Source organism: Ranitomeya imitator, chromosome 4, assembly GCF_032444005.1.
Source record: "Ranitomeya imitator isolate aRanImi1 chromosome 4, aRanImi1.pri, whole genome shotgun sequence".
Classification (NCBI taxonomy): Eukaryota; Metazoa; Chordata; class Amphibia; order Anura; family Dendrobatidae; genus Ranitomeya; species Ranitomeya imitator.
The window spans coordinates 588,766,015-588,793,642 of NC_091285.1; the positions used below are offsets into that span (position 1 = coordinate 588,766,015).

The 27,628-nt window shown below is 47.6% G+C and overlaps 1 protein-coding gene across 2 annotated transcripts in view; it reads left to right on the top strand.

The window, feature by feature from the left end:
• Positions 1 to 19,899: 19,899 nt before the first annotated feature.
• RAB11FIP1 (RAB11 family interacting protein 1) overlaps positions 19,900 to 27,628 on the top strand; it is a 38,620-nt gene continuing 30,891 nt past the window's right edge. For both annotated transcript variants that reach the window (XM_069766494.1, XM_069766495.1), the window contains exon 1: positions 19,900 to 20,276. In XM_069766494.1, coding sequence (XP_069622595.1) covers positions 19,927 to 20,276 — 350 coding nt within the window. In that variant the 5' untranslated portion in view covers positions 19,900 to 19,926. The remainder of the gene's footprint in view (positions 20,277 to 27,628) is intronic.

The following is a 27,628-nucleotide window of genomic DNA, read 5'->3' on the forward strand; positions in this document are numbered from 1 at the left end:
GTTGCATATTCTGTTAAAATGTTGCAAAATGTGCTCACAAAACTCAGACAAACATAAAATCATATAATAAAAAAGTTTGAGTCACTATGCCCCTCTATGTAGGGAGAAGCAAAGTGGCCAGAAATAAGCACAAAAACTAAAAATATATACAATCTTTATTGATACATAAATATATAAAACAAATGCCTCTAATGTGAGGGACGCATATGGCTAGTAAGAAGGTTATTATGATGCATAGGCTGTCAGTAGAGAAATAAGTTACCTATGTATATATGAAGGCGGTAGAACTAATACAGGCACCTTCCCATAAAGGGTAAAGTTATTTAACTTCAGAAAAGTTGGAAAGTATTATAAAGTGCATGGGAAGGGAATTCATGAAATATAAAGAAAGCAGAATGCAATGAAGGTACTTCTAGAGATGGTGCGCAATTGGAGGCTGTATTTCGATCCTTAATCCGGTATTAAAACAGACGTCCTAAATGGCAAACTCATACAATAGCACTCTATGCTAACAATAGATAGTAACCATTAACACCACCAGTATTGCCAGTATCAGAAAACTGTGTAATTATGAATCTACTTAGGGCCAAATACATGCAGGCTGGAAGACCATATAATGTAATTTACTATAAATTCAGGGTCTGTGCTGCGTCTCAACCCCGACGCGCGTTTCGTCACACTTTTTCAGGGTGTGTGTCGGAGAAGAGAGATACTGGACCTTTTAATTATGAGCGGTGCTAATGAGTAAGATACTGCGTCTTACGTGTGCGGTCGGATTTGCCGAAAGTATGACGCGGCGCGCTATGTCATCCGATTGCCCTCCCAGAAATGGACTTGTTATCTCCATTGGTTGGACTGCAAGCACGCCGGCAGCCATGGTAACAGCTGCTATGCGTGTCAGCTTGACCATATTTACTGGAGACAGGTCAAGTCCGAGAGTAGTTTGGAAAAACAACTGTGCTCACTAACTGCAATCCGACCATAGGAGTAGATTGAGAGTAATTACACATTGGTGTATAAGAGGGCGAACTATTCTATGTGTGACCATGGTTGTGCAAATACAATGATTAAATGACCATGATGTGTGTATGAACTGCTGGAGACAAACCGGAGCAGTTTTGAAAGCAGATGAATACGGCAGCTGATAAGTATGAGACTTGGGGCAAGGAACTTACATGAGTGACACCACTTCAGGGGTGAAATAAAAAACACTGGAATTTGTTGCCTCTTATTCCCACATGCCCATCAGGAAACACCAATCTTAATGTATCGGGGCCATAAAATCATTAGCCACACGTGCGTCCCTATTACATATAGTTGTAGAGCAATAAAAACTAATCCCTCTCCTCCTGATGCCATGATACATAAAAGAAGGGTGAACACAGCCACTATATGTGACTGGAAGTGCTGCAGACCTCTATAGCCCAAATGTCAGCTATAAGAAGCTGTATAGAGGGGCCGCACAGTGAGATCACATGATGACAGTGAGGCCTAATTATATGGGACAATTACATTCTGGTTTCCCCCCCAGAAGGCTTTGGTCTCCGATCGGCGTCATTATATCCTGTGTTATGATCTGGTGGTTTAGGAACATGAGACAAGCTCTGAAGGAGGTGGTATCTGTACTGACCGCAAACCCTGAACCTAGCAGCGCAACTAAAAATAGACGTGGGGGGTACCTGACGCTCCCTAGACCCCTCGGCACAGCCTAAGATCTAACTTCCCCTAAAGATGGAAACAGGAAACCTATCTTGCCTCAGAGAAAATCCCCAAAGGAAAGATAGCCCCCCACAAATATTGACGGTGAGAGGAGGGGAAAATAACATACGCAGGAATGAAATCAGATTTTAGCATAGGAGGCCAGTCTAGCTTGATAGATAGGACAGGAAAGGATACTGTGCGGTCAGTATAAAAACTACAAAACAATCCACACAGAGTTTACAAAATCTCCACACCTGACTAAAGGTGTGGAGGGTAAATCTGCTTCCCAGAGCTTCCAGCTATCAGAAAAAATCCATACTGACAAGCTGGACAAATATAGAATGCACAGAACAATAAGTCCACAACATGTGGACTGAAATGAGCAAAGCCAGAACTTATCTTTGCAGAACTGGTCAGGAAACCAGGAGAATCCAAGCAGAGATGTGAATCCAGCCAGGAACATTGACAAGTGGCAAAGGCTGAAGAAAGAGCCAGACTTAAATAGCGGACAATAAGTGGAGGCAGCTGATGACAGCTAACTCCAAGGAGCAGCCATACCACTAGAAACCACAAGAGGGAGCCCAAGAGCAGAACTCACAACAGTACCCCCCCCTTGAGGAGGGGTCACCGAACCCTCACCAGAGCCCCCAGGCCGATCAGGACGAGCCAAGTGAAAAGCACGAACCAAATCGGTAGCATGGACATCGGAGGCAACAACCCAAGAATTATCCTCCTGGCCATAACCCTTCCACTTGACAAGATACTGAAGCCTCTGCCTCGAAAAACGAGAATCCAAAATCTTCTCAACCTCATATTCCAACTCTTCCTCAACCAACACCGGGGCAGGAGGGTCAACCGAGGGAACACCGGGCACCACATATCTCCACAACAAAGATCTATGGAAAACATCATGAATGGCAAAAGAGGCAGGAAGAGCCAAATGACAAGACACCGGATTAATAATTTCAGAAATTTTATAAGGACCAATAAACCGAGGCTTAAACTTAGGAGAAGAAACCTTCATAGGAACATGACGAGAAGACAACCAAACCAAATCCCCCACACGAAGCCGGGGACCAACACGCCGACGGCGGTTAGCAAAACGTTGAGCCCTTTCCTGAGACAACGTCAAATTGTCCACCACATGAGTCCAAATCTGCTGCAGCCTGTCCACCACAGAATTAACACCAGGACAATCAGAAGGCTCAACCTGCCCAGAAGGAAAACGAGGATGAAAACCAAAATTACAAAAGAAAGGTGAAACCAAAGTAGCCGAACTAGCCCGATTATTAAGGGCAAACTCGGACAACGGCAAGAAAGACACCCAATCATCCTGATCAGCAGACACAAAGCATCTCAAATAGGTCTCCAAGGTCTGATTAGTTCGCTCAGTTTGGCCATTAGTCTGAGGATGAAACGCCGAAGAAAAAGATAAATCAATGCCCATCCTAGCACAAAAGGCCCGCCAAAATCTAGAGACAAACTGAGAACCTCTGTCAGACACAATATTCTCCGGAATGCCATGCAAACGAACCACATGCTGAAAAAAAACAATGGAACCAGATCTGAGGAGGAAGGCAACTTAGGCAAAGGTACCAGATGGACCATTTTAGAGAACCGGTCACAAACAACCCAGATAACAGACATCTTCTGGGAAACAGGAAGATCCGAAATAAAATCCATGGAAATATGCGTCCAGGGCCTCTCAGGGACCGGCAAAGGCAAAAGCAACCCACTAGTGCGGGAACAGCAAGGCTTGGCCCGGGCGCAAGTCCCACAGGACTGCACAAAAGCACGCACATCGCGAGACAAGGAAGGCCACCAAAAGGACCTAGCAACCAAATCTCTGGTACCAAAAATCCCAGGATGACCAGCCAACACTGAACAATGAACCTCAGAAATTACTGGACAGCGGTCAGGCCTATCAGCCTGAAATTCCTGAAGCACCCGCCGCAAATCAGGGGAGATAGCAGAAAGAATCACCCCCTCCTTAAGAATGCCAACCGGCTCCAGGACTCCAGGAGAATCAGGCGAAAAACTCTTAGAGAGGGCATCAGCCTTAACATTCTTAGATCCCGGAAGATACGAGACCACAAAATCAAAACGGGAGAAAAACAGGGACCATCGAGCCTGTCTAGGATTCAGCCGCTTGGCCAACTCGAGGTAAATCAGATTCTTATGATCGGTCAAGACCACAACACGGTGTTTAGCTCCCTCAAGCCAATGTCGCCACTCCTCAAACGCCCACTTCATAGCCAACAACTCCTGATTGCCGACATCATAATTGTGTTCCGCAGGCGAAAACTTTCTGGAAAAAAAAGCACACGGTTTCATCAAAGAACCATCAGACTCCCTCTGAGACAAAACGGCCCCTGCCCCAATCTCAGAAGCGTCGACCTCAACCTGAAAAGGAAGAGAAACATCTGCTTGACGCAATACAGGGGCAGAAGTAAATCGGCGTTTAAGCTCCTGAATGGCCTCAACAGCCTTTAACCACACTGGAAAAGTTGGCAATGAAACGGCGATAGAAATTAGCAAAGCCCAAAAATTTTTGAAGTCCCTTCACAGATGTGGGTTGGATCCAGTCATGAATAGCTTGAACCTTAACAGGATCCATTTCTATAGACGAGGGAGAAAAAATAAAACCCAAAAAAGAGACCTTCTGAACTCCGAATAGGCACTTAGACCCCTTCACAAATAAAGCATTATGACGAAGGATCTGGAACACCATCCTGACCTGCTTCACATGAGACTCCCAATCATTGGAAAAAATCAAAATATCATCCAAATATACGACCATGAATTTATCAAGATAATTGCGGAAAATATCATGCATGAAAGACTGGGACACAGATGGAGCATTAGAGAGCCCAAATGGCATCACAAGGTATTCAAAATGGCCTTCGGGCGTATTAAATGCAGTTTTCCATTCGTCACCCTGTTTAATACGAACAAGATTATATGCCCCTCGGAGGTCAATCTTAGTAAACCAACTAGCCCCCTTAATCTGAGCAAACAAATCAGTAAGCAGAGGCAAGGGGTATTGGAATTTAACCGTGATCTTATAAGAAGACGATAATCAATACAGGGTCTCAAGGAGCCATCCTTCTTAGCAACAAAAAAGAAACCCGCTCCCAATGGTGACGAAGACTGCCGAATATGCCCCTTCTCCAAAGATTCCTTAACATAGCTCCGCATGGCGGCATGCTCTGGCACAGACAGATTGAAAAGTCGGCCCTTAGGGAACTTACAACCAGGAATCAAGTTAATAGCACAATCACAGTCCCTATGTGAAGGAAGGGAACTGGACTTGGGCTCATCAAATACATCCTGGAAATCCGACAAAAACTCAGGGACCTCAGAAGAGGGGGAAGAGGAAATTGACATCAAAGGAACGTCACTATGTACTCCTCGACAACCCCAACTATTCACCGACATAGTTTTTTAATCCAGCACCAGATTATGTTCCTGTAACCATGGAAATCCCAGTACAACAACATCATGCAGGTTATGCAACACCAGAAAACGGCAATCTTCCTGATGTGCAGGAGCCATGTACATAGTCATCTGTGTCCAGTACTGAGGTTTATCCTTGGCCAAGGGTGTAGCATCAATGCCCCTGAAAGGAATAGGGCTCTGCAAAGGCTGCAAGGAAAAACCACAGCGCCTGGCGAATTCTAAGTCCATTAAGTTCAGGGCAGCGCCTGAATCCACAAATGCCATGACAGAAAAGGAAGACAATGAGCAAATCAGGGTCACAGATAAGAGAAATTTAGGCTGTATAGTACTAATGGTAACAGACCTAGCGACTCTCTTAGTACGCTTAGGGCAATCAGAGATAACATGAGCCGAATCACCACAGTAAAAACACAGCCTATTCTGACGTCTGAATTCCTGCCGTTCTATTCTAGTCAAAATCCTATCACATTGCATAGGTTCAGGACTATGCTAAGAGGATACTGCCATATGGTGCACAGCTTTGCGCTCGCGCAGACGCCGATCAATCTGAATGGCTAGAGACATAGATTCGCTCAAACCGGCAGGCGTAGGAAAGCCCACCATAACGTTTTTAAGGGTTTCAGAAAGACCTTTTCTGAAAATAGCAGCCAGAGCCTCTTCATTCCACAAGGCCAACAGGGTCTTTTCTGCATGATCCACAGAATTAGGTTCGTCATACAATAATCCGATCGCTTGAAAAAATGCATCTACATTCAATAATGCCGGATCCCCTGTTTCAAGAGAAAAAGCCCAGTCTTGAGGGTCAACACGCAGCAAGGATATGATGATTTTTACTTGCTGAATGGGATCACCAGAAGAACGGGGTTTCAAAGCAAAAAACAATTTGCAGTTATTTTTAAAGTTCAAAAACTTGGATCTGTCCCCAAAAAACAAATCAGGAGTAGGAATTCTGGGCTCTAAAGCCGGAGTCTGGACAACACAGTCCTGGATATTCTGTACTCTTGCAGCAAGTTGATCCACACGAGAAAACAAACCCTGAACATCCATGCCAAAACATATATCCTGAACTGTTGTGAATTCTGTTATCGAACTCCCTCCTGTGGTCATGAATGGTACTTCGGCGAGTTCTGTCCATGGACTCCCTCTGGTGGCTGTGAGTGGAGCTGCTGCTTCTGAGGTTCCTTCCACAGGTGACGTAGGTTATTCTTTGGCTGGCTGCTCTATTTAACTCCACTCAGATCGTTACTCCATGCCAGCTGTCAATGTTCTTGTACTGGTTCAGTTTGCTCTTGGATCTTTCTGGTGACCTGTCTACTCCAGCAGAAGCTAAGTCCCTGCTAGTTAATTATTTGTTCATTGTTTCCTTGTCCAGCTGGCTATCATGATTTTTCCTTGCTAGCTGGAAGCTCTGGGATTGTTGTGAATTCTGTGGTCAAGCTCCCTCCTGTGGTCATGAGTGGTACTTCGGCTGGTTCTGTCTATGAGCTTCCTCTGGTGGATGTGAGTGGGGCTGCGGCTTCTGAGTTCCCTTCCTCAGGTGACGAGGTTAAGTCGTTAGGTGCTGCTCTATTTAACTCCACCTAGTTCTTTGTTCCTGGCCTCCAGTCAATGTTCCAGTATTGGTCTTGCTCTCTCTCCTGGATCGTTCTTGTGGCCTGTCTGCCCTGCATAAGCTAAGTTCTGCTTGTGTTACTTTTGTTTGCTATTTTTTCTGTCCAGCTTGCTATATTGGTTTGTCTTGCTTGCTGGAAGCTCTGGGACGCAGAGGGAGCACCTCCGTGCCGTTAGTCGGTGCGGAGGGTCATTTTGCGCCCTCTGCGTGGTTGTTTGTAAGTTTTTGTGCTGACCGCAAAGCTATCTTTCCTATCCTCGGTCTATTCAGTAAGTCGGGCCTCACTTTGCTAAAATCTATTTAATCTCTGTGTTTGTATTTTCATCTTTACTCACAGTCATTATATGTGGGGGGCTGCCTTTTCCTTTGGGGAATTTCTCTGAGGCAAGGTAGGCTTATTTTTCTATCTTCAGGGCTAGCTAGTTTCTCAGGCTGTGCCCGAGGTGCCTAGGTCTGGTCAGGAGCGCTCCACGGCTACCTCTAGTGTGGTGTGATAGGATTAGGGATTGCGGTCAGCAGAGTTCCCACGTCTCAGAGCTCGTCCTATGTTATTAGTAACTATCAGGTCACTTTGTGTGCTCTTAACCACCAGGTCCATTGTGTTTCTGAATCACCAGTTCATAACAGTACTGGAGGCCCAAAGTACTAATGCTTCTCAATAGAGGGAAAAGAGAAGTTCTGAGACCATTTTTTTTTCTCTGCACTGTGTTTTGTCTTTCTTTTCCCATAGACATTTGGGTGGTTCAGCACACAGGTGTAGTGATGGACATTAAAGGTCTGTCTTCTTGTGTGGATCATCTCACTGCAAGAGTACAAAATATTCAAGACTTTGTGGTTCAGAATTCTATGTTAGAACCAAGAATTCCTATTCCTGATTTGTTTTCTGGAGATAGAGCTAAGTTTCTGAGTTTTAAAAATAATTGTAAACTATTTCTGGCTTTGAAACCCCGCTCCTCTGGTGACCCAGTTCAACAAGTTAAGATCATTATTTATTTATTACGTGGCGACCCTCAAGACTGGGCATTTTCCCTTGCGCCAGGAGATCCTGCATTATGTAATATTGATGCGTTTTTTCTGGCGCTCGGATTGCTTTATGATGAACCTAATTCAGTGGATCAGGCAGAGAAAAATTTGCTGGCTCTGTGTCAGGGTCAGGATGAGGTAGAGATATATTGTCAGAAGTTTAGGAAGTGGTCTGTGCTCACTCAATGGAATGAATGTGCGCTGGCAGCAATTTTCAGAAAGGGTCTCTCTGAAGCCCTTAAGGATGTCATGGTGGGATTTCCTATGCCTGCTGGTCTGAATGAGTCTATGTCTTTGGCCATTCAGATCGATCGACGCTTGCGTAAGCGTAAAACTGTGCACCATTTGGCGGTATTACCTGAGCATAAACCTGAGCCTATGCAATGTGATAGGACTTTGACCAGAGCTGAACGGCAAGAACACAGACGTCGGAATGGGCTGTGTTTTTACTGTGGTGATTCCACTCATGCTATCTCCGATTGTCCTAAGCGCACTAAGCGGTTCGCTAGGTCTGCCACCATTGGTATGGTACAGTCGAAATTTCTTTTGTCCGTTACTTTGATCTGCTCTTTGTCATCCTATTCTGTCATGGCATTTGTGGATTCAGGCGCTGCCCTGAATTTGATGGACTTGGAGTTTGCTAGGCGCTGTGGGTTTTTCTTGGAGCCCTTGCAGTATCCTATTCCATTGAGAGGAATTGATGCTACGCCTTTGGCCAAGAATAAGCCTCAATACTGGACCCAGCTGACCATGTGCATGGCTCCTGCGCATCAGGAGGATATTCGCTTTTTGGTGTTGCATAATTTGCATGATGTGGTCGTGTTGGGGTTGCCATGGCTACAAGTCCATAACCCAGTATTGGATTGGAAATCAATGTCTGTGTCCAGCTGGGGTTGTCAGGGGGTACATGGTGATGTTCCATTTCTGTCTATCTCATCATCCACCCCTTCTGAGGTCCCAGAGTTCTTGTCAGATTACCGGGATGTATTTGATGAGCCCAAGTCCAGGGCCCTACCTCCGCATAGGGATTGCAATTGTGCTATCGATTTGATTCCTGGTAGTAAGTTTCCTAAGGGTCGACTGTTTAATTTGTCTGTGCCTGAGCACGCCGCTATGCGGAGTTACGTAAAGGAATCCTTGGAGAAGGGTCATATTCGCCTGTCGTCGTCGCCATTGGGAGCAGGGTTCTTTTTTGTGGCCAAGAAGGATGGTTCGCTGAGACCTTGTATTGATTACCGCCTTCTAAATAAAATCACAGTCAAATTTCAGTACCCCTTGCCGCTGCTGTCTGATTTGTTTGCTCGGATTAAGGGGGCTAGTTGGTTCACCAAGATAGATCTTCGTGGTGCGTATAATCTTGTGCGTATTAAACAGGGCGATTAATGGAAAACAGCATTTAATACGCCCGAGGGCCATTTTGAGTACCTGGTTATGCCATTCGGGCTTTCTAATGCTCCATCAGTATTTCAGTCCTTTATGCATGACATCTTCCGAGAGTACCTGGATAAATTCCTGATTGTATACTTGGATGATATTTTGGTCTTCTCGGATGATTGGGAGTCTCACGTGAGGCAGGTTAGAATGGTGTTCCAGGTCCTGCGTGCAAATTCTTTGTTTGTGAAGGGGTCAAAGTGTCACTTTGGTGTTCAGAAGGTTTCATTTTTGGGTTTCATTTTTTCCCCTTCTGCTATCGAGATGGACCCTGTTAAAATTCAGGCCATTTATGATTGGACTCAGCCGACATCTCTGAAGAGTCTGCAAAAGTTCCTGGGCTTTGCTAATTTTTATCGTCGCTTCATCAATAATTTTTCTAGTATTGCTAAACCGTTGACTGATTTACCAAGAAGGGTGCTGATGTGGTCAATTGGTCTTCTGCTGCTGTGGAAGCTTTTCAGGAGTTGAAGCGTCGTTTTTCTTCTGCCCTTGTGTTGTGCCAACTGGATGTTTCGCTCCCGTTCCAGGTCGAGGTTGATGCTTCTGAGATTGGAGCAGGGGCTGTTTTGTCGCAAAGAAGTTCTGATGGCTCGGTGATGAAGCCATGTGCCTTCTTTTCCAGGAAGTTTTCGCTTGCTGAGCGTAATTATGATGTTGGCAATCGAGAGTTGCTGGCCATGAAGTGGGCATTCGAGGAGTGGCGTCATTGGCTTGAAGGAGCTAAGCATCGCGTGGTGGTCTTGACTGATCACAAGAACTTGACTTATCTCGAGTCTGCCAAACGGTTGAATCCTAGACAGGCTCGTTGGTCGCTGTTTTTCTCCCGTTTTGACTTTGTGGTTTCGTACCTTCCGGGCTCTAAAAATGTGAAGGCGGATGCCCTGTCTAGGAGTTTTGTGCCCGACTCTCCGGGTTTGCCTGAGCCGGCGGGTATTCTCAAAGAGGGGGTAATTTTGTCTGCCATCTCCCCTGATTTGCGGCGGGTGCTGCAAAAATTTCAGGCTAATAGACCTGACCGTTGCCCAGCGGAGAAACTGTTTGTCCCTGATAAATGGACGAGTAGAGTTATCTCTGAGGTTCATTGTTCGGTGTTGGCTGGTCATCCTGGAATCTTTGGTACCAGAGATTTGGTGGCTAGATCCTTTTGGTGGCCGTCTCTGTCACGGGATGTGCGTTCGTTTGTGCAGTCCTGTGGGATTTGTGCTCGGGCTAAGCCCTGCTGTTCTCGTGCCAGTGGGTTGCTTTTGCCCTTGCCGGTCCCAAAGAGGCCCTGGACACATATCTCTATTGGTTTTATTTCGGATCTCCCCATCTCTCAAAAGATGTCGGTCATTTGGGTGGTTTGTGATCGCTTCTCTAAGATGGTCCATTTGGTACCCTTGTCTAAATTGCCCTCCTCCTCTGATTTGGTGCCATTGTTTTTCCAGCATGTGGTTCGTTTACATGGCATTCCGGAGAACATCGTTTCTGACAGAGGTTCCCAGTTTGTTTCGAGGTTTTGGCGAGCCTTTTGTGCTAGGATGGGCATTGATTTGTCTTTTTCCTCGGCTTTCCATCCTCAAATGGCCAAACTGAACGAACCAATCAGACCTTGGAAACATATCTGAGATGTTTTGTTTCTGCTGATCAGGATGATTGGGTGTCCTTTTTGCCGTTGGCTGAGTTCGCCCTTAATAATCGGGCCAGCTCGGCTACTTTGGTTTCGCCGTTTTTCTGCAATTCTGGTTTCCATCCTCGTTTCTCTTCAGGGCAGTTTGAGTCTTCGGACTGTCCTGGTGTGGATACTGTGGTGGATAGGTTGCAGCAGATTTGGACTCATGTAGTGGACAATTTGACATTGTCCCAGGAGAAGGCTCAACGTTTCGCTAACCGCAGGCGCTGTGTGGGTCCCCGACTTCGTGTTGGGGATTTGGTTTGGTTGTCGTCTCGTTATATTCCTATGAAAGTTTCCTCTCCTAAGTTTAACCCCTTACCGGCATCGGACGTACTATACCGTCCGATGCCGGCTCCCCTGCTTTGATGCAGGGCTCCGCAGTGAGCCCGCACCAAAGCCGGGACATGTCAGCTGTTTTGAACAGCTGACATGTGCCCGTAATAGGCGCAGGCAGAATCGCGATCTGCCCGCACCTATTAACTAGTTAAATGCCGCTGTCAAACGCAGACAGCGGCATTTAACTACCGCTTCCGGCCGGGCGGCCGGAAATGACGTCATCGCCGACCCCCGTCACATGATCGGGGGTCGGCGATGCTTGTATATTGTAACCATAGAGGTCCTTGAGACCTCTATGGTTACTGATTGCCCGTCGCTGTGAGCGCCACCCTGTGGTCGGCGCTCACAGCACACGTGCAATTCTGCTACATAGCAGCGATCAGCAGATCGCTGCTATGTAGCAGAGCCGATCGGGTTGTGCCTGCTTCTAGCCTCTCATGGAGGCTATTGAAGCATGGCAAAAGTTAAAAAAAAAAGTTTAAAAAAATGTGAAAAAAATAAAAAAAACAAAAGTTTAAATCACCCCCCTTTCGCCCCAATCAAAATAAATCAATAAAAAAATATCAAATCTACGCATATTTGGTATCGCCGCGCTCAGAATCGCCCGATCTATCAAATAAAAAAAAGTATTAACCTGATCGCTAAACAGCGTAGCGGGAAAAAAACTCGAAATGCCAGAATTACGTTTTTTTGGTCGCCGCGACATTGCATTAAAATGCAATAACGGGCGATCAAAAGAACGTATCTGCACCGAAATGCTATCATTAAAAACGTCATCTCGGCACGCAAAAAATAAGCCCTCAACCGACCCCAGAGCACGAAAAATGGAGACGCTACGAGTATCGGAAAATGGCGCAATTTTTTTTTTTTTTTTTTTTTTTAGCAAAGTTTGGAATTTTTTTTCACCACTTAGATAAAAAATAACCTAGTCATGTTTGGTGTCTATGAACTCGTACTGATCTGGAGAATCATAATGGCAGGTCAGTTTTAGCATTTAGTGAACCTAGCAAAAAAGCCAAAAAAAAAACAATGTGGGATTGCACTTTTTTTGCAATTTCACCGCACTTGGAATTTTTTTCCCGTTTTCTAGTACATGACATGCTAAAACCAATGATGTCGTTCAAAAGTACAACTCGTCCCGCAAAAAATAAGCCCTCACATGGCCAAATTGACGGAAAAATAAAAAAGTTATGGCTCTGGGAAGGAGGGGAGTGAAAAACGAACACGGAAAAATGAAAAATCCCCCGGTCATGAAGGGGTTAAGCCTCGTTTCATTGGTCCGTATAGGATTTCTGAGGTTCTTAATCCTGTGTCTTTTTGTTTGACCCTTCCATCTTCCTTTTCCATCCATAATGTATTCCATAGGTCATTGTTGCGGAGATACGTGGCACCTGTGGTTCCATCCGTTGATCCTCCTGCCCCGGTTTTGGTTGAGGGGGAGTTGGAGTATATAGTGGAGAAGATTTTGGATTCTCGCATTTCGAGACGGAAACTCCAGTACCTGGTTAAGTGGAAGGGTTATGGTCAGGAAGATAATTCCTGGGTCTTTGCCTCTGATGTTCATGCTGCTGATCTGGTTCGTGCCTTTCATTTGGCTCATCCTGGTCGGCCTGGGGGCTCTGGTGAGGGTTCGATGACCCCTCCTCAAGGGGGGGGTATTGTTGTGAACAGGGGCTGACTGGCAAATTTTAGCCTGGGGGGCAAGCACACAGCAGTGGCCCATGAGTAGCGGCTCATCCTTAAAGGGGTTGTCGGATCTTATGCTACATGTCTACAGACACTATGTGTGAATCCTCATATCGTGCGCTGTGAAGATTCTCTGGTGCCGGCAACAGGTGGTCTTGTGACTGCAAGCATGCGATATATATATTCCCAGCCACATTTCGACTAGACTGTTTTGGGCCTTGTTCAATACAGTTGCATTAGGCCATGCAAGTCTGGTCGGCATGTGACCGCATGTATGCAAATCACAAACTTACAGCCACACACCTGCCAAATGACCACAGCACTGCCAGCAATGTGAGAAGCACAAGTCTGCAGTCCAAAGAATGACAGAGTGAATGCACCAATGACACACACACACGCACAGCCCCACTGTATAATGACACACACACAGCCTCACTGTATAATGACAGACACATGCACAGCCCCACTGTATAATGACACACACACAGCCCCACTGTATAATGACACACAGCCCCACTGTATAATGACACACACACAGCCTCACTGTATAATGACAGACACATGCACAGCCCCACTGTATAATGACACACACACACAGCTACACTGTATAATGACACACAGCCCCACTGTATAATGACACACACACAGCCACACTGTATAATGACACACAGCCCCACTGTATAATGACACACACAGCCACACTGTATAATGACACACAGCCCCACTGTATAATGACACACACACACAGCTACACTGTATAATGACACACAGCCCCACTGTATAATGACACACACAGCCCCACTGTATAATGACACACACAGCCCCACTGTATAATGACACACAAACACATCCACACTGTATAATGACACACAGCCCCACTGTATAATGACACACACACACAGCCCCACTGTATAATGACACACACAGCCCCACTGTATAATGACACACACACACAGCCACACTGTATAATGACACACAGCCCCACTGTATAATGACACACACACACAGCTACACTGTATAATGACACACAGCCACAGCCCCACTGTATAATGACAGACACACACACAGCCCCACTGTATAATGACAGACACACACACAGCCCCACTGTATAATGACAGACACACACACAGCCCCACTGTATAATGACACACACAGCCCCACTGTATAATGACACACACACACAGCCACACTGTATAATGACACACAGCCCCACTGTATAATGACACACACACACAGCTACACTGTATAATGACACACAGCCCCACTGTATAATGACACACACACACAGCTACACTGTATAATGACACACACACACAGCCCTACTGTATAATGACACACACAGCCCCACTGTATAATGACACACACACACAGCTACACTGTATAATGACACACAGCCCCACTGTATAATGACACACACACACAGCTACACTGTATAATCACACACACACAGCCCCACTGTATAATGACACACACACGCACAGCCCCACTGTATAATGACACACACGCACAACCCCACTATATAATGACAGGCACACGCACAGCCCTACTGTATGACACGCACAGCCCCACTCTATAATGACACACACACGCACAGCCCCACTGTATAATGACACACACACAGCCCCACTATATAATGACATACACACACACACACACATGTACAGCCCCACTGTATAATGACACACACACGCACAGCCCGACTGTATAATGACACACACACACACACACGCACACACGCAACAGCACCACTCTATAATAACAGGCACACGCACGGCCCCACTGTATGACAGGCACACGCACGGCCCCACTGTATAATGACAGGCAAACGCACGGCCCCACTGTATAATGACAGGCACACGCACAGCCCCACTGTATAATGACAAACACACACAGCCCCACTGTATAATGACAGGCACACGCACGGCCCCAATGTATAATGACAGGCACACGCACGGCCCCACTGTATAATGACACACCCACACACAGCCCCACTGTATAATAACAGGCACAAGCACAGCCCCACTATATAATGACAGGCACACGCACGGCCCCACTGTATAATGACACACACACGCACGGCCCCACTGTATAATGACACACACACTCACACACAGCCCCCCTCTGTATAATGACAGGCACACGCACAGCCCCACTATATAATGACAGGCACACGCACGGCCCCACTGTATAATGACACGCACACGCATGGCCCCACTGTATAATGACACACACACACACACACACCCATTGTATAATGACAGGCACACGCACGGCCCCACTGTATAATGACACGCACACGCACGGCCCCACTGTATAATGACACACATGCAGCTCACAGATGCACGCAGCACACACACGCACGCAGCTCACACACACGCACGCAGCTCACACACACGCACGCAGCTCACACACACGCAGCTCACACGCACGCACGCAGCTCACACACACGCACGCAGCTCACACACACACGCACGCAGCTCACACACACGCACGCAGCTCACACACACACATGCACGCAGCTCACACGCACACATGCACGCAGCTCACACACACACACGCACGCAGCTCACACACGCACGCACGCAGCTCACACACACGCACGCAGCTCACACACACACGCACGCAGCTCACACACACACGCACGCAGCTCACACACACACACACTCTCCTCATACACACACACACTCTCCTCATACACACACACACTCTCTCCTCATACACACACACACTCTCTCCTCATACACACACAGACACTCTCCTCTGTGGTGCAGGGGCGGCTGATGTCCATGTGCAGCGCTTCAGTTTCTCCTGCTCACAGCTCTGCACTGTCCCGGCACCTCCCCCATCTCTCCTTCTCTGCCGGGATAGCAGGTAAGAGCAGGAGAAGCCGGAGCTCCGTGCACACACAGGCCGGTATGCCGGTATGCTGACCTTTCATCTTGGCTGCTGGCTCTCTCCCTCAGAGTGGCAGTGGCGCATAGGAGCTTGCTCATCACATACCCCTGCAGCTTGCATGTTAGGGCTGCTGGCGGGATGACACCATCGCGCACTACAGGTGTGCTATGTATTAGTCACTGCCAGTCCTCCAGCGGCCCTGTGCAGCTGCTTAGACACCGGCCCGGGGGGCATATGCATTTCTGCCACCTGGGCCAGCCCGCGCCTGGTTGTGAATTCTGTGGTCAAGCTCCCTGTGGTCAAGCTATCTTTCCTATCCTCGGTCTATTCAGTAAGTCGGGCCTCACTTTGCTAAAATCTATTTAATCTCTGTGTTTGTATTTTCATCTTTACTCACAGTCATTATATGTGGGGGGCTGCCTTTTCCTTTGCGGAATTTCTCTGAGGCAAGGTAGGCTTATTTTTCTATCTTCAGGCCTAGCTAGTTTCTCAGGCTGTGCCCGAGGCGCCTAGGTCTGGTCAGGAGCGCTCCACGGCTACCTCTAGTGTGGTGTGATAGGATTAGGGATTGCGGTCAGCAGAGTTCCCACGTCTCAGAGCTCGTCCTATGTTATTAGTAACTATCAGGTCACTTTGTGTGCTCTTAACCACCAGGTCCATTGTGTTTCTGAATCACCAGTTCATAACAGTGATGCAGAGTGGCACCTCCGCACCGTGAGTCGGTGCGGAGGTCTTTTTGCACACTCTGCGTGGTCTTTTGTAGTTTTTTGTGCTGACCGCAAAGATACCTTTCCTATCCTCAGTCTGTTTAGTAAGTCTGGCCTCCCTTTGCTGAAACCTGTTTCATTTCTGTGTTTGTGACTTTCATCTTAACTCACAGTCAATATATGTGGGGGGCTGCCTTTTCCTTTGGGGAATTTCTCTGAGGCAAGGTAGGCTTTATTTTCTATCTTTAGGGCTAGTTAGCTCTTAGGCTGTGAAGAGGCGTCTAGGTCATGTTAGGTACGCTCCACGGCTATTTCTAGTTGTGTGATAGGATTAGGGGTTGCGGTCAGCAGAGCTCCCACTTCCCAGAGCTTGTCCTGTGTGAGTTTAACCATCAGGTCGTTCCGGGTGCTCCTAACCACCAGGTTCATAACAGTACAGCTGGCCCAAAGTATTAATGCATCTCAATAGAGGGATAAGAGAAGTTCTGAGACCATTTTTTTTTCCTCTGCAGTGTTTTTTGTCTTTCTTTTCCCCTTAACCTCTGGGTGGTTCAGGACACAGGTGTAGATATGTAACAAAACCTGGCACTCAACTTCTATGTCTGAAGAAATATTTTTATTATCAGCAACGAAACGTTTCGGTCCCAAACAAACTGGACCTTCATCAGTCACATGCTGTTGTAGCTTTTTTTATAAGAAATGTGCCCGTATGGGCAGGCGATGGGAAATTTCAGTATAGCTGTAGGGAGATAGTCCGTATGGCTGCATAGGCAGCATCCGTGCAGGAATGGCAGTAACGACGCGGTGTCCACCGCTAGTCAAACGCCCTTAGCAGAGAGAACGGCGAGAGGAGGGGAAAATAACATACGCAGGAATTAAATCAGATTTTAGCATAGGAGGCCAGTCTAGCTTGATAGATAGGACAGGAAAGGATACTGTGCGGTCAGTATAAAAACTACAAAACAATCCACACAGAGTTTACAAAATCTCCACACCTGACTAAAGGTGTGGAGGGTAAATCTGCTTCCCAGAGCTTCCAGCTAACAGAAAAAATCCATACTGACAAGCTGGACAAATATAGAATGCACAGAACAATAAGTCCACAACATGTGGACTGAAATGAGCAAAGCCAGAACTTATCTTTGCAGAACTGGTCAGGAAACCAGGAGAATCCAAGCAGAGATGTGAATCCAGCCAGGAACATTGACAAGTGGCAAAGGCTGAAGAAAGAGCCAGACTTAAATAGCGGACAATAAGTGGAGGCAGCTGATGACAGCTAACTCCAAGGAGCAGCCATACCACTAGAAACCACAAGAGGGAGCCCAAGAGCAGAACTCACAAAAGTGCCACTTACAACCACCGGAGGGAGCCCAAGAGCGGAATTCACAACAATCCTGCCCCCCTGCCCCCCTGCCATAGGGCTGGTCCCTGGACTCGATGCTGCCATGTACTTATTGTATCAGTCCTTGTGTAATGTTACACGCTTCTCCCTCCTTTTTCATTTGTTTTCAATTTTTCCTCCATTGAATTTTCCCAATTAGAAGCCACTACAATATATGTTGTCGGAATAAATATTAACAATATAATTGTGATTATTGATTCAGTTACTGCGTCTAAGGCCAGGGTCACACTAGACCGTAATACGGCCGAGTGCAATGCGATAAAAAATCGCATTGCACTCGGACCAATGTTAAAATATGGGGCCGCTCCCACCAGCCGACTTTTTGTCGGCCGTTTTCCTCGGTCCGAGACAATCGCAGCATGCTGCGATTGTCTTGGACCGAGGGAAACTCTCGGCTCACTCGCACCCATATAAGCCTATGGGTGCGAGTGAGACAGCGCACACCACTCGGATATCATCCGAGTGATGTGCGCTATAAGCGGACCTCAGCAATGGAGGAGATGGAGAAATTCATTTCTCCGCCTCCTCCGTAGCTGTGCTCCGATCTTCCCTGTGCGAGAGAATCGGAGCACAGACGTATGACATTAGCATATCGGATCGGATCTCGCATCGGATGCAATACGCTAGTGTGACCCCGGCCTATCAAGAAGAGCGCAGAAGCACGGCAACCTGAGGAAAGGAGCGCAGGAGTTCGGCAAACAGAGGAAAGGAGCGCAGGAGCACAGCAGGCCGAGGAAAGGAGTGTGCTGGACAGAGGAAAAGAGCGCTAGCGCACGGTAGACAGGAAAGGCATGCAGGAGCACAGCAGACAGGAAAGTAGCACAGGAGCGAGGCAGGCAGCGGAAAAGAGCACAGGAGCGAGGAAGGGAGAGGAAAAGAGCACAGGAGGTAGACAGAGGAAAGGAGTGCAGGAGAGAGGTAGACAGGAAAGGAGTGCAAGAGCATAGCAGAGGAAAGGAGTGCAGGGGCACGGCAGATAGGAAAGGAGCCCAGGAGCAAAGCAGATAGAGGAAAGAAGCGCAGGAGCATGGCAGACAGAGGAAACGAACACAGGATCACGGCAGACAGAGGAAAGGAGCACAGCAGACAGAGGAAAGGAACACAGGAGCACGGCAGACAGAGGAAAGGAGCGCTGCAAAGGAAAGGAGCGCAAGAGCACGGCAGAGGAAAGGAGCACAGGAGCATGGCAGACAGAGAAAAGAATCGCAGGAGCACATCAGAGGAAAGGAGCACAGCAGAGGAAAGGACCACAGCAGAGGAAAGGAGTGCAGGAGCATGGCAGACAGGAAAGGAGTGCAGAAGCGCAGCAGAGAAAATGAGGGCAGGAGCACAGCAGAGGATAGGAGCACGGCAGACAGGAAAGGAGGGCAGGAGCATGGCAGACAGAGGAAAGAAGCGTAGGAGCGCATCAGAGGATAGGAGCACGGCAGACAGGAAAGGAGGGCAGGAGCATGGCAGACAAAGGAAAGAAGCGTAGGAGCGCATCAGAGGAAAGGAGCGCGGGAGCACGGCAGACAGGAAAGGACTAGGGATTGAGGCCTCGGAGGTAAAATCACTATGGAAGAATCTGGGGCTAGTAAAAAAAAGTAAAAAGCAATGACAAAAATATAATGACTGAAAGTTCCATGACATCACTAGGTGAAAGTTGCAACCTATCAATGTTTAGCTTTCTATTATGATAGTGCTCATGAGAAATGACAGCTACGCTATGATTGGTTGCTTTTTTACGCTTTCATAATTCTGTCCGGCAACTTTTAAAAACTTCTTTGGCTCTCCGTTTTGTCAATAAAGTTACTTCAGACAACAAAGGTGTGCTAGCGAGGAGGCGAGCGCATTGTAATTGGCCAGCTCCTTTACCACGTGACTGCAGTGTTCCTAAGCGACCGCGAGATGCCCGGGCGGCAGGTTGTCACTAGAGGAGCCCGTCTGCCGGAGCCCCGCCCACCTGTGGCTTCTTTATAACACAGGCCCCGCCCCGCTCCGCACTCACACAGCAGCAGGTGACGGCGGTAATAACATGGCTCTAGCGCAGCAGGCACAGACCTGGTTCCCCACACACGTCCAGGTCACGGTCCTACAAGCCAAGGGCCTGAGGTCAAAGGGCAAAGCCGGGACCAATGATGCGTACGCCATCATCCAGCTGGGCAAGGAGAAGTACTCCACCACCGTGGCCGAGAAGTGCCAGGCGCCGGTGTGGAAGGAGGAAGCCAGCTTCGAGGTGCCGCTCCTGCACAACAACAACCAGGAGCGCTGCACCGTGCACGTCATCGTCATGCACCGGGCGCTGGTGGGGATGGACAAGTTCCTGGGGCAGCTGGACCTCAACCTGTGGGAGCTGCACCAGACCAAGAACCGGAGGAAGGTCCAGTGAGTATCCGCCGGGGGACGGGGAGGGCTATGGTGGGCACAAGGTGTCTGACCAATCAGAGAGCAGCTCTCATTCTCAGTCAGTATACAAATGAAAACTGCAATCTGATTGGTTGTCCCCTGCCCTGTTAATGGGGGTCTTCATGTGGAAACTCCCCGGCAGGAGCGGCTCCTTGTATTCTGCATGGTGGTCTGTGGCTGCCCTCGCTGCCATGTTGGGGCTGGCTGTGGGCAGGGGAAGTGATTAATCAAACCCCAAATACAGCAACTTCATGTAATTTCTCTTAGTGAGGGGCGCTCACCATATGGGATAAATATATTATTATTAATGGTTTTATACAAGTTATTTATCTAGTTCTCCCCTTGGAGCTTGACCCTGAGGTCCATATTGTAGTCTATGCTGCAGTCCTGGTATATTAGGGTATTGTACTATTCGGACCCCTGCGGATGCTGAACGTCACCAGACGTGGACAGTGGCCCCCGGTGCCTTATTGGGCTGCACAGGGGCCCTCTTCTGGTGTCTGGGCCTCAGCATGGTGGGATCGGCCCTGTCCCCAGTGTTATTGATGACTTTCCTATCAGGATATATGGGGGTAACAGGAGAGCTCCCCCTGCTGGTGACTGATCAGTAATTGTGGAGATTGCTGTAACGCAGAAGGTGCATTTCTATTGGGTGATAATTGGGAAGAGGGGTTCCTAGTAGCAGGGGCCGGTGTGACCAGGACCGCAAACATCCAACAAACTAACACAATGCTCTTCATCGAGTAGAATGATTTTTTTTTTTAATTAAGGTGTTTTTGGCTTCAGAAAACCCTTTCCTGAAGGGTGCAGTTAAAAAAAGAAGAAAAATCCCCTTCCCCCTCATGGGCAGACACTGAGACTCCGCTGCTGCTCCTGGTGTCTGTGCGTCACTTGCTGAGCGTTTCTCCAGCAGTGACTGAAGTCTGCCTGTTATCAGGAGACCTCCGCACTTGTGCCCTGGACGGACCCTCATACTGCAACTCTCAAAAATCCAAACTTCCGTGGCGCAGTTTCTAATTCTGCACTGTGGACACTTTACGACGGTAGTGATGGTACAGTCCGTGCCCCCCACCAGATCCCAGTGCCAGTGGGGGGAGTGATGGCGGCTTTTACAGGTCTGAAGCTTCACTAGCGGCCCACGTACACTGATTATAGGGAAGTCACTTGTTTATTGCCCCTTTCACACAAACCTCACAAAGAAAAATGGGAACAGAATGCTAGTCTGCCGGGGGAAGGTGTAACCCCCCAAATCTATAAGCTCTGTACATACAAGGGAGTCTGAGTATGGCAGAAGTAACCAGTGCTGGGGGCACCGTCCATCTAGTGATCTGAACACTTATTATTGGCTGCAAAATGTCAGATCTTTATTTATTTTCCCCAGGAATCCAGCAGGTGATCACTTGCACCTCCCTACACATGTTTACAGTATAATAAAGAGAAAAAAAACGGCACAAAGCCGTAGCCAGCTCACCAACCAGACCATAGATGATTGAGCACGGAGATGCATCCAGACCGAGACGCCAAGCAGCAGCAATATACGAAAACGTGGAAACTCCAGCTCAAAAAATGGTGAAAATCTTTATTAGTCCATCCAAGCATGGGCATGAATAAGATCCTGCGTGATCGAAACGCGTTGCCTACATTCATGTAACCACCGGTGTCCTTAGTAACCTGTAAGGATGTCCTTTTAAATGAAGATGGACTAATAAAGATTTTCACCATTTTTTGAGCTGGAGTTTCCACGTTTTCGTATATTGCTACATGTTTACAGTGCTGGGATTTGTAGTGCGTGCTGAACACTGTATGTATGAGACTTTATGCTTGACTGTGTGTTCAGTATGGATGATCGGAGACCATGACAGGATGGTTCAGAAGATTTTCTTTGATCCAGAAACTGCGCCACAATAATCCATGTATGTGTCCGGTACTACAGCCCCATTTTTGTGAGAACTACAATACCAAACCCACAGATGCTGCTGGTCAGAAGCGAAGATGATTATAGGTGATTATAGACCGCCTTTGGGAGACACATGGAGCCTGAAAACACACGTTTAGGACATTTACCAAGAGATTTTCAAATCTTGGCTCCATCACTGGGTAATATCTGACAAGCTGACTGTGTCGGCCACATGCATGGAGCCATACTTCTGGAGACTGATAATGGCAGTGTTATTGTGATAGAGGGACGGGTGGCTTTGTGATGGCGGCATTATATCAGTAAGAAGCGGCATTGTCACATTTATCGCCCTCTGTAGATGAGGTCAGTCTCTGTGCTCCTCATGTGTTCGCAATGCCAGAACCAATGTTCTGTCCTGTGTATTTGTATTTCCAGAGATAATGACTCTTATGGCCAAAATATTTTGGTTTCTTTGTATTCAATAAGTTACAAATCTGCCTCTACAAAGCATAAAGGATCGATACTGTGTATGTACTGACGCCTCCGCTTCTCACCTGGGTGGCTATGTGCCACGTCTCCTCCCTCGGTGATGTGGGCAGTGGTGGACATTAGAGAGGGGAACATAGAGGAAAGGCTCAATCTCATGTCTGTATAGGATCCAGTTACCTGTGAGGGGGAGAAGTCTTAGAACAGGTGCAGAGGGGTAACTTGATCATGACATAATTTAATCATAGGTAGATAGAAACCGCTTGTAAAGCATTTATAAATGACTAGATGGTAGGCATTAACCCTGTGTGAGGGCTGACTGGGGGGGCAGGCACTGACTGCGGGGGGGGAAAGAGCGACCATTTTGCTGCCGGACTGTGCCCGTCACTGATTGGTCGTGGCAATGGTCATGGGCGTTTTGCGACTTGGATTTCCATGACAGACAGAGGCCGCGACCAATGAATATCTGTGACAGACAGGACAGAAAGATGGAAGTGACCCTTAGACAATTATATAGTAGATCTGTTTCCGGCTTCCCTGTCTTAGGCACCTTTTAAAGAATGTGACTCATGTTTTGTCTTCAGGAGCCCAAAGCTTTACTGGTTATGGTGCTCGAGTAACATTTCAGACCATCATGGTTGTGCCAGTCTGGTCCCGATCGGCCATCTTGGTCGTAGTTTCTGACTGACCTCAAGTCAGAGGTAACAGTCATAAGCGCTCAGTGTAAGTCTGTGGGCCGTTTACTGGTCTCATACACTTGTATTGAGTAGTGACCTCCAGCTCGCCCAGAAAATACTGGAGGGATCCGTCGGGTCATAAACTGCACAAGATGACCAGAGCGAGGCTGATAAAAGATGGAGATGGCGACTGGCAAGTATATTACGGGGGGTGCTGACATTAGTGACACCACTCCAGCACTGAAATAGAAAGAAACAAAGCCGCTTGAGTGGTGATTTACATGAAAGTGGGCCTGATCAGGAGAGGAGACTGTCAGTCAGTACATGTCTCGCACTGGTAACCCTCCTTTCATTTTTACAATAATCTCTGGAGGCAGATTCTTGTGTAGATCAGTCTCTGGTCCATAGATATTAACAGCTCATTTATATATGAAGAAAAATGTGGATTTCTCAAGTCAGATATCATATCGTCATTTTATTCGGCTTCCTATGACCTGCATGCCTGTACAGATGGCTTAGGAAGGGGCGATCCTAGTGACAGATTCCCTTTTAAAGGATTTTTCAACTTTATTAAAAAAAAAATAAATGAATCGTTCAATGCCTGGTGAGGAGTTATACAACTTCCTATCTTTGTGCCACAGCTTTTTACATTTGTACTTGCTGTCAGTGACGAGAACAATTGTTTATACCCAGTGTATGGAAGTATCCAACAGGTGCACAACCCACCGCTACGGTGTGAAAGTCAAGCTGCCGGAGGATCCGGGTCAAGGCAGCTGAGAAAAATGATGTTAGTACATGAATCTTTTTGCTGTTGCAAAGATGCTATAATAGTCTATTGTGCTTGTGCGGGGGGCTGGCAAATTTTTCATTTCAGTTTCTAAGCCAGTCCCCTTCTGTCTAACCATTGATTGGTTGTGACAGTGAAGGCGACAGACTTGGCTATCAAAATGACACCCAGCTCTACACATAGCCCTGAAGACATGCCGACTTGGAAAAACCTGTGCTGTGTCGAGAACAAATCTGAGGACCCCTGACCTGCACTACCCTCCTAGTGTGGTCCGTGCCGCTCCTCTGCAGTGGTATGCTGTCCCTTTCAGACATGGTGCCCAAATGACTCCTTGAAGTCTGAAGAACTTTTTTGCAGTCTCTTGTCTTAGAAACAGTCCTGGAATCCTTTTCTGTAACGTCTTGGGCTCTCCCCTCCTTCTTGCCTCCGATTTTCATGCCTGTCTGCAGCACTTGCATGGTCTGGTTCCATCAGTAGGACCTTGTATAAACCAGTTTTTGTTTTCCGTCGCATGGCAGGCACTTGACATTTATTGAACAGAATGTTCCAAAACAAGCAGTTCTAATCTGATGTGAAAAGGCCACATGTAAGGAGACAGATTCCAGTTAAGGCGCACCTAGTGCCTCTTACCATCCGAGCAGAGTCCTAGGCAGAAGTAGTGTCCTTCTCCACCAGTGCCCATCATGTAAGGGTAATGAGTGGGTAATGAGTGCTTTCTTGCCCACTTGAGATGGGATCTCGTGTGGCAGCTATGTTTAGGTATATGGCCACTGTGAGCATATATTGAGGTTTCCTGTGTGATTAATGACATGCGAGCCCAGATCCTGTGTATCACAAGCTGAATGTATTGTCGGGCATCACTGTGTCAACTGATTTCTCTCACCACCTCCATTGAATATTGGCAGTTCACACTGTATAACCGGCATGGTTCAGTTTTTGCCTTGAATCAGAAAAATTAGATGAGCCCACATCTGTATGTGGTTGACGCCATAGACTTTTATTTATCCGAATATTAAAAATACATGGGCCATGAGACCAAGCACTATAAAGGGAGGTCTTTACTTCTAGTGTACAGACCATTATGGTGCGGTCTCATGGCCCATGTATTTTTATTAATTGTATAAATGTCTGGAGTTTACCACTTATGGATGCTGGTTCCTTTAATATTCCAAGTGTAAGAAATGTACTCCCAGTCATGAGTACATTTTGCTCTATACTTGGCCATGCCTCCTCCCTATTGACAAGAAATTTTTGTGTAGCAAAAAAATTACCATTTTTGCTCAATGGATTTTATCCCAAATTCCGTTTTGCTCCATAATTCTGGTAACACCTGATGAATCTGGCCTGTGGGATGGACACTTATATCGTCTAACTTCTGAGCCAGACGGAATGTTATTTACAGGACTCGTAAATCATCTAATGGGGCTAGTTGTATGGTGACTGGGAAGAACTAGTACCTTGTGTAATAATAATCCTCATTACCACGCCCAGTGTGACTACCACCGAAGGAGAACGGCAAGGCTGCCTGAGTCACTGGTGCAGATGACGACATGCTGTAAATGATAAGATTTTATACAGGAGTTTTACAGTTACTGCAGCTCAGCCCCATTCACTTCAGTAGGGCTGTGCAGGAGGACCAGATACAGCATGAAGAAAGACAACCCTGTTTTCCTATCGCCACGACAGCACCCACAACGAGAGAGGGGATCCGCCCACCTTCCAGACAGGAACCTACAGGTTAAAAAGGGGCGGTCCCCCTCGCCCTCCAGTTTGGGTTCCTGTCCGGACGGCGGGAGCCTACAGGCCGTTTCACCTACCCGGGTCCGCCAAGCCTCTGTGCGGTGTCCGGGTGAGAACGGCAGAGTCGGGGGCCCGGAAGCAGCGTCGGGGGAAGTCCTGTGTCCAGCTTCCCCCCTCGTCTGGCAAGGAGCGGCTGAATGCCGAGGTGGCGTTCCCAGGGGAAGGCACGCCGCCCTGGGTCGTCCACACGCGCGCGACGCTGCGGGAGCAGGTCGGCGCTTATGACCCGGAAGTGATCGATCGACTTCCGGAGGAGACCGGGAGGAGGAGCGCGGGACTTTTGAAAAGGAGCAGCGCTCAGGTGAGATGTGTGTGCGGCAATATGTCTTCAGCAGGAGACGCTGAACACCGACAGGCAGGAGAGCACAGGTCTCATAGCGGCGAACGTGGGCAGCAGGATCCTGGCAAACCAGCGTCACGTCGCGCCTCACCCCCTCAAAAACCGGTACTCTACATTTTTTCAGCAGTGGTGAGTGTAATATGTAAACCATTGCCTGATACAGCCGTTTTCTACACTATGCTTTATTATAGGGGAAAAAGGTCTCCAAATCCAAGCATAAGCAGTGTGCTGTATGCACAGAGCCTCTACCTGACACCTATGTTAAAAAGTTATGCCAATTATGCATATGTCGTATATGTTAGAAGAAGAGGCCCCTCTCCGGGTATCGGATCTGAGGGAAGTAATTAGGGAAGAAATAAAATCATCCCTTAAAACCAGACGGCATGAAAAAAGCAGTGTGGAGTTGGTGTCCGATTCCAGCCCTTCAGTACAAGAAGGCGAGTGTTCGGAAAGTTCTTCGGCATCCTCTTCAGATGAGGGAAGACCTTGCTTTTCCATGAAGGGTATGGAAACCTTAATTAAGGCAGTCCGTGCAACTATGGGGGTTGCAGAGAGTAAAGAACCCAAAACAACCCAGGAGATCATGTTCGCAGGGCTGAGCCAGAGAAGTCGGAAAGCTTTCCCAGTGGTGGATTCTGTTAAAGATCTGGTCAAACGGGAGTGGGACAAGCTGGATAAAGGGTTTTTACCTTCAGCTGCAAAAAGAAGGTACCCCTTTGAAGATGACACTTTGTCACAGTGGATGAAGGTTCCTAAAATAGATGCGGCAGTAGCCTCTACTTCAAAAACAGCCTCACTTCCGTTAGAAGATGTAGGGCTCCTCAAGGATCCTTCAGACAGAAAGGCTGACATGCTCCTTAAAAAACTATGGGAGTCATCATCTGGAGCCTTTAAGCCGGCTATTGCAGGCACCTGTACGGCCAGATCAATCATGGTCTGGGTGACTCAGCTGGAGGAGCAGCTTAAAGCGAAGGTACCCAGGGATAAGTTGCTGAATTCCCTGTCTCAGGTCAGAGAAGGAGCAGCTTATCTAGCAGACGCCTCAATTGATTCTCTGAAATTGGCTGCAAGATCGGCAGGTCTTTCGAATGCAGCCAGACGGGCTCTATGGCTAAAGACATGGAAGGGGGATGGCCAGGCTAAGGCCAAACTTTGCTCCATTCCATGTAGGGGTGAGTACCTATTCGGCCCGGTGCTGGATGACATCCTTGCAAAGGCAGAAGATAGGAAGAAGGGATTTCCTAAAACGTTTAATCCCACTTTTAGGAACGCCTTCCGGAGACGCATGCCCTTCAGGAGATTCCAGCCAGACCAGCAGGGGTATAATCGCGATTCGGAAACATC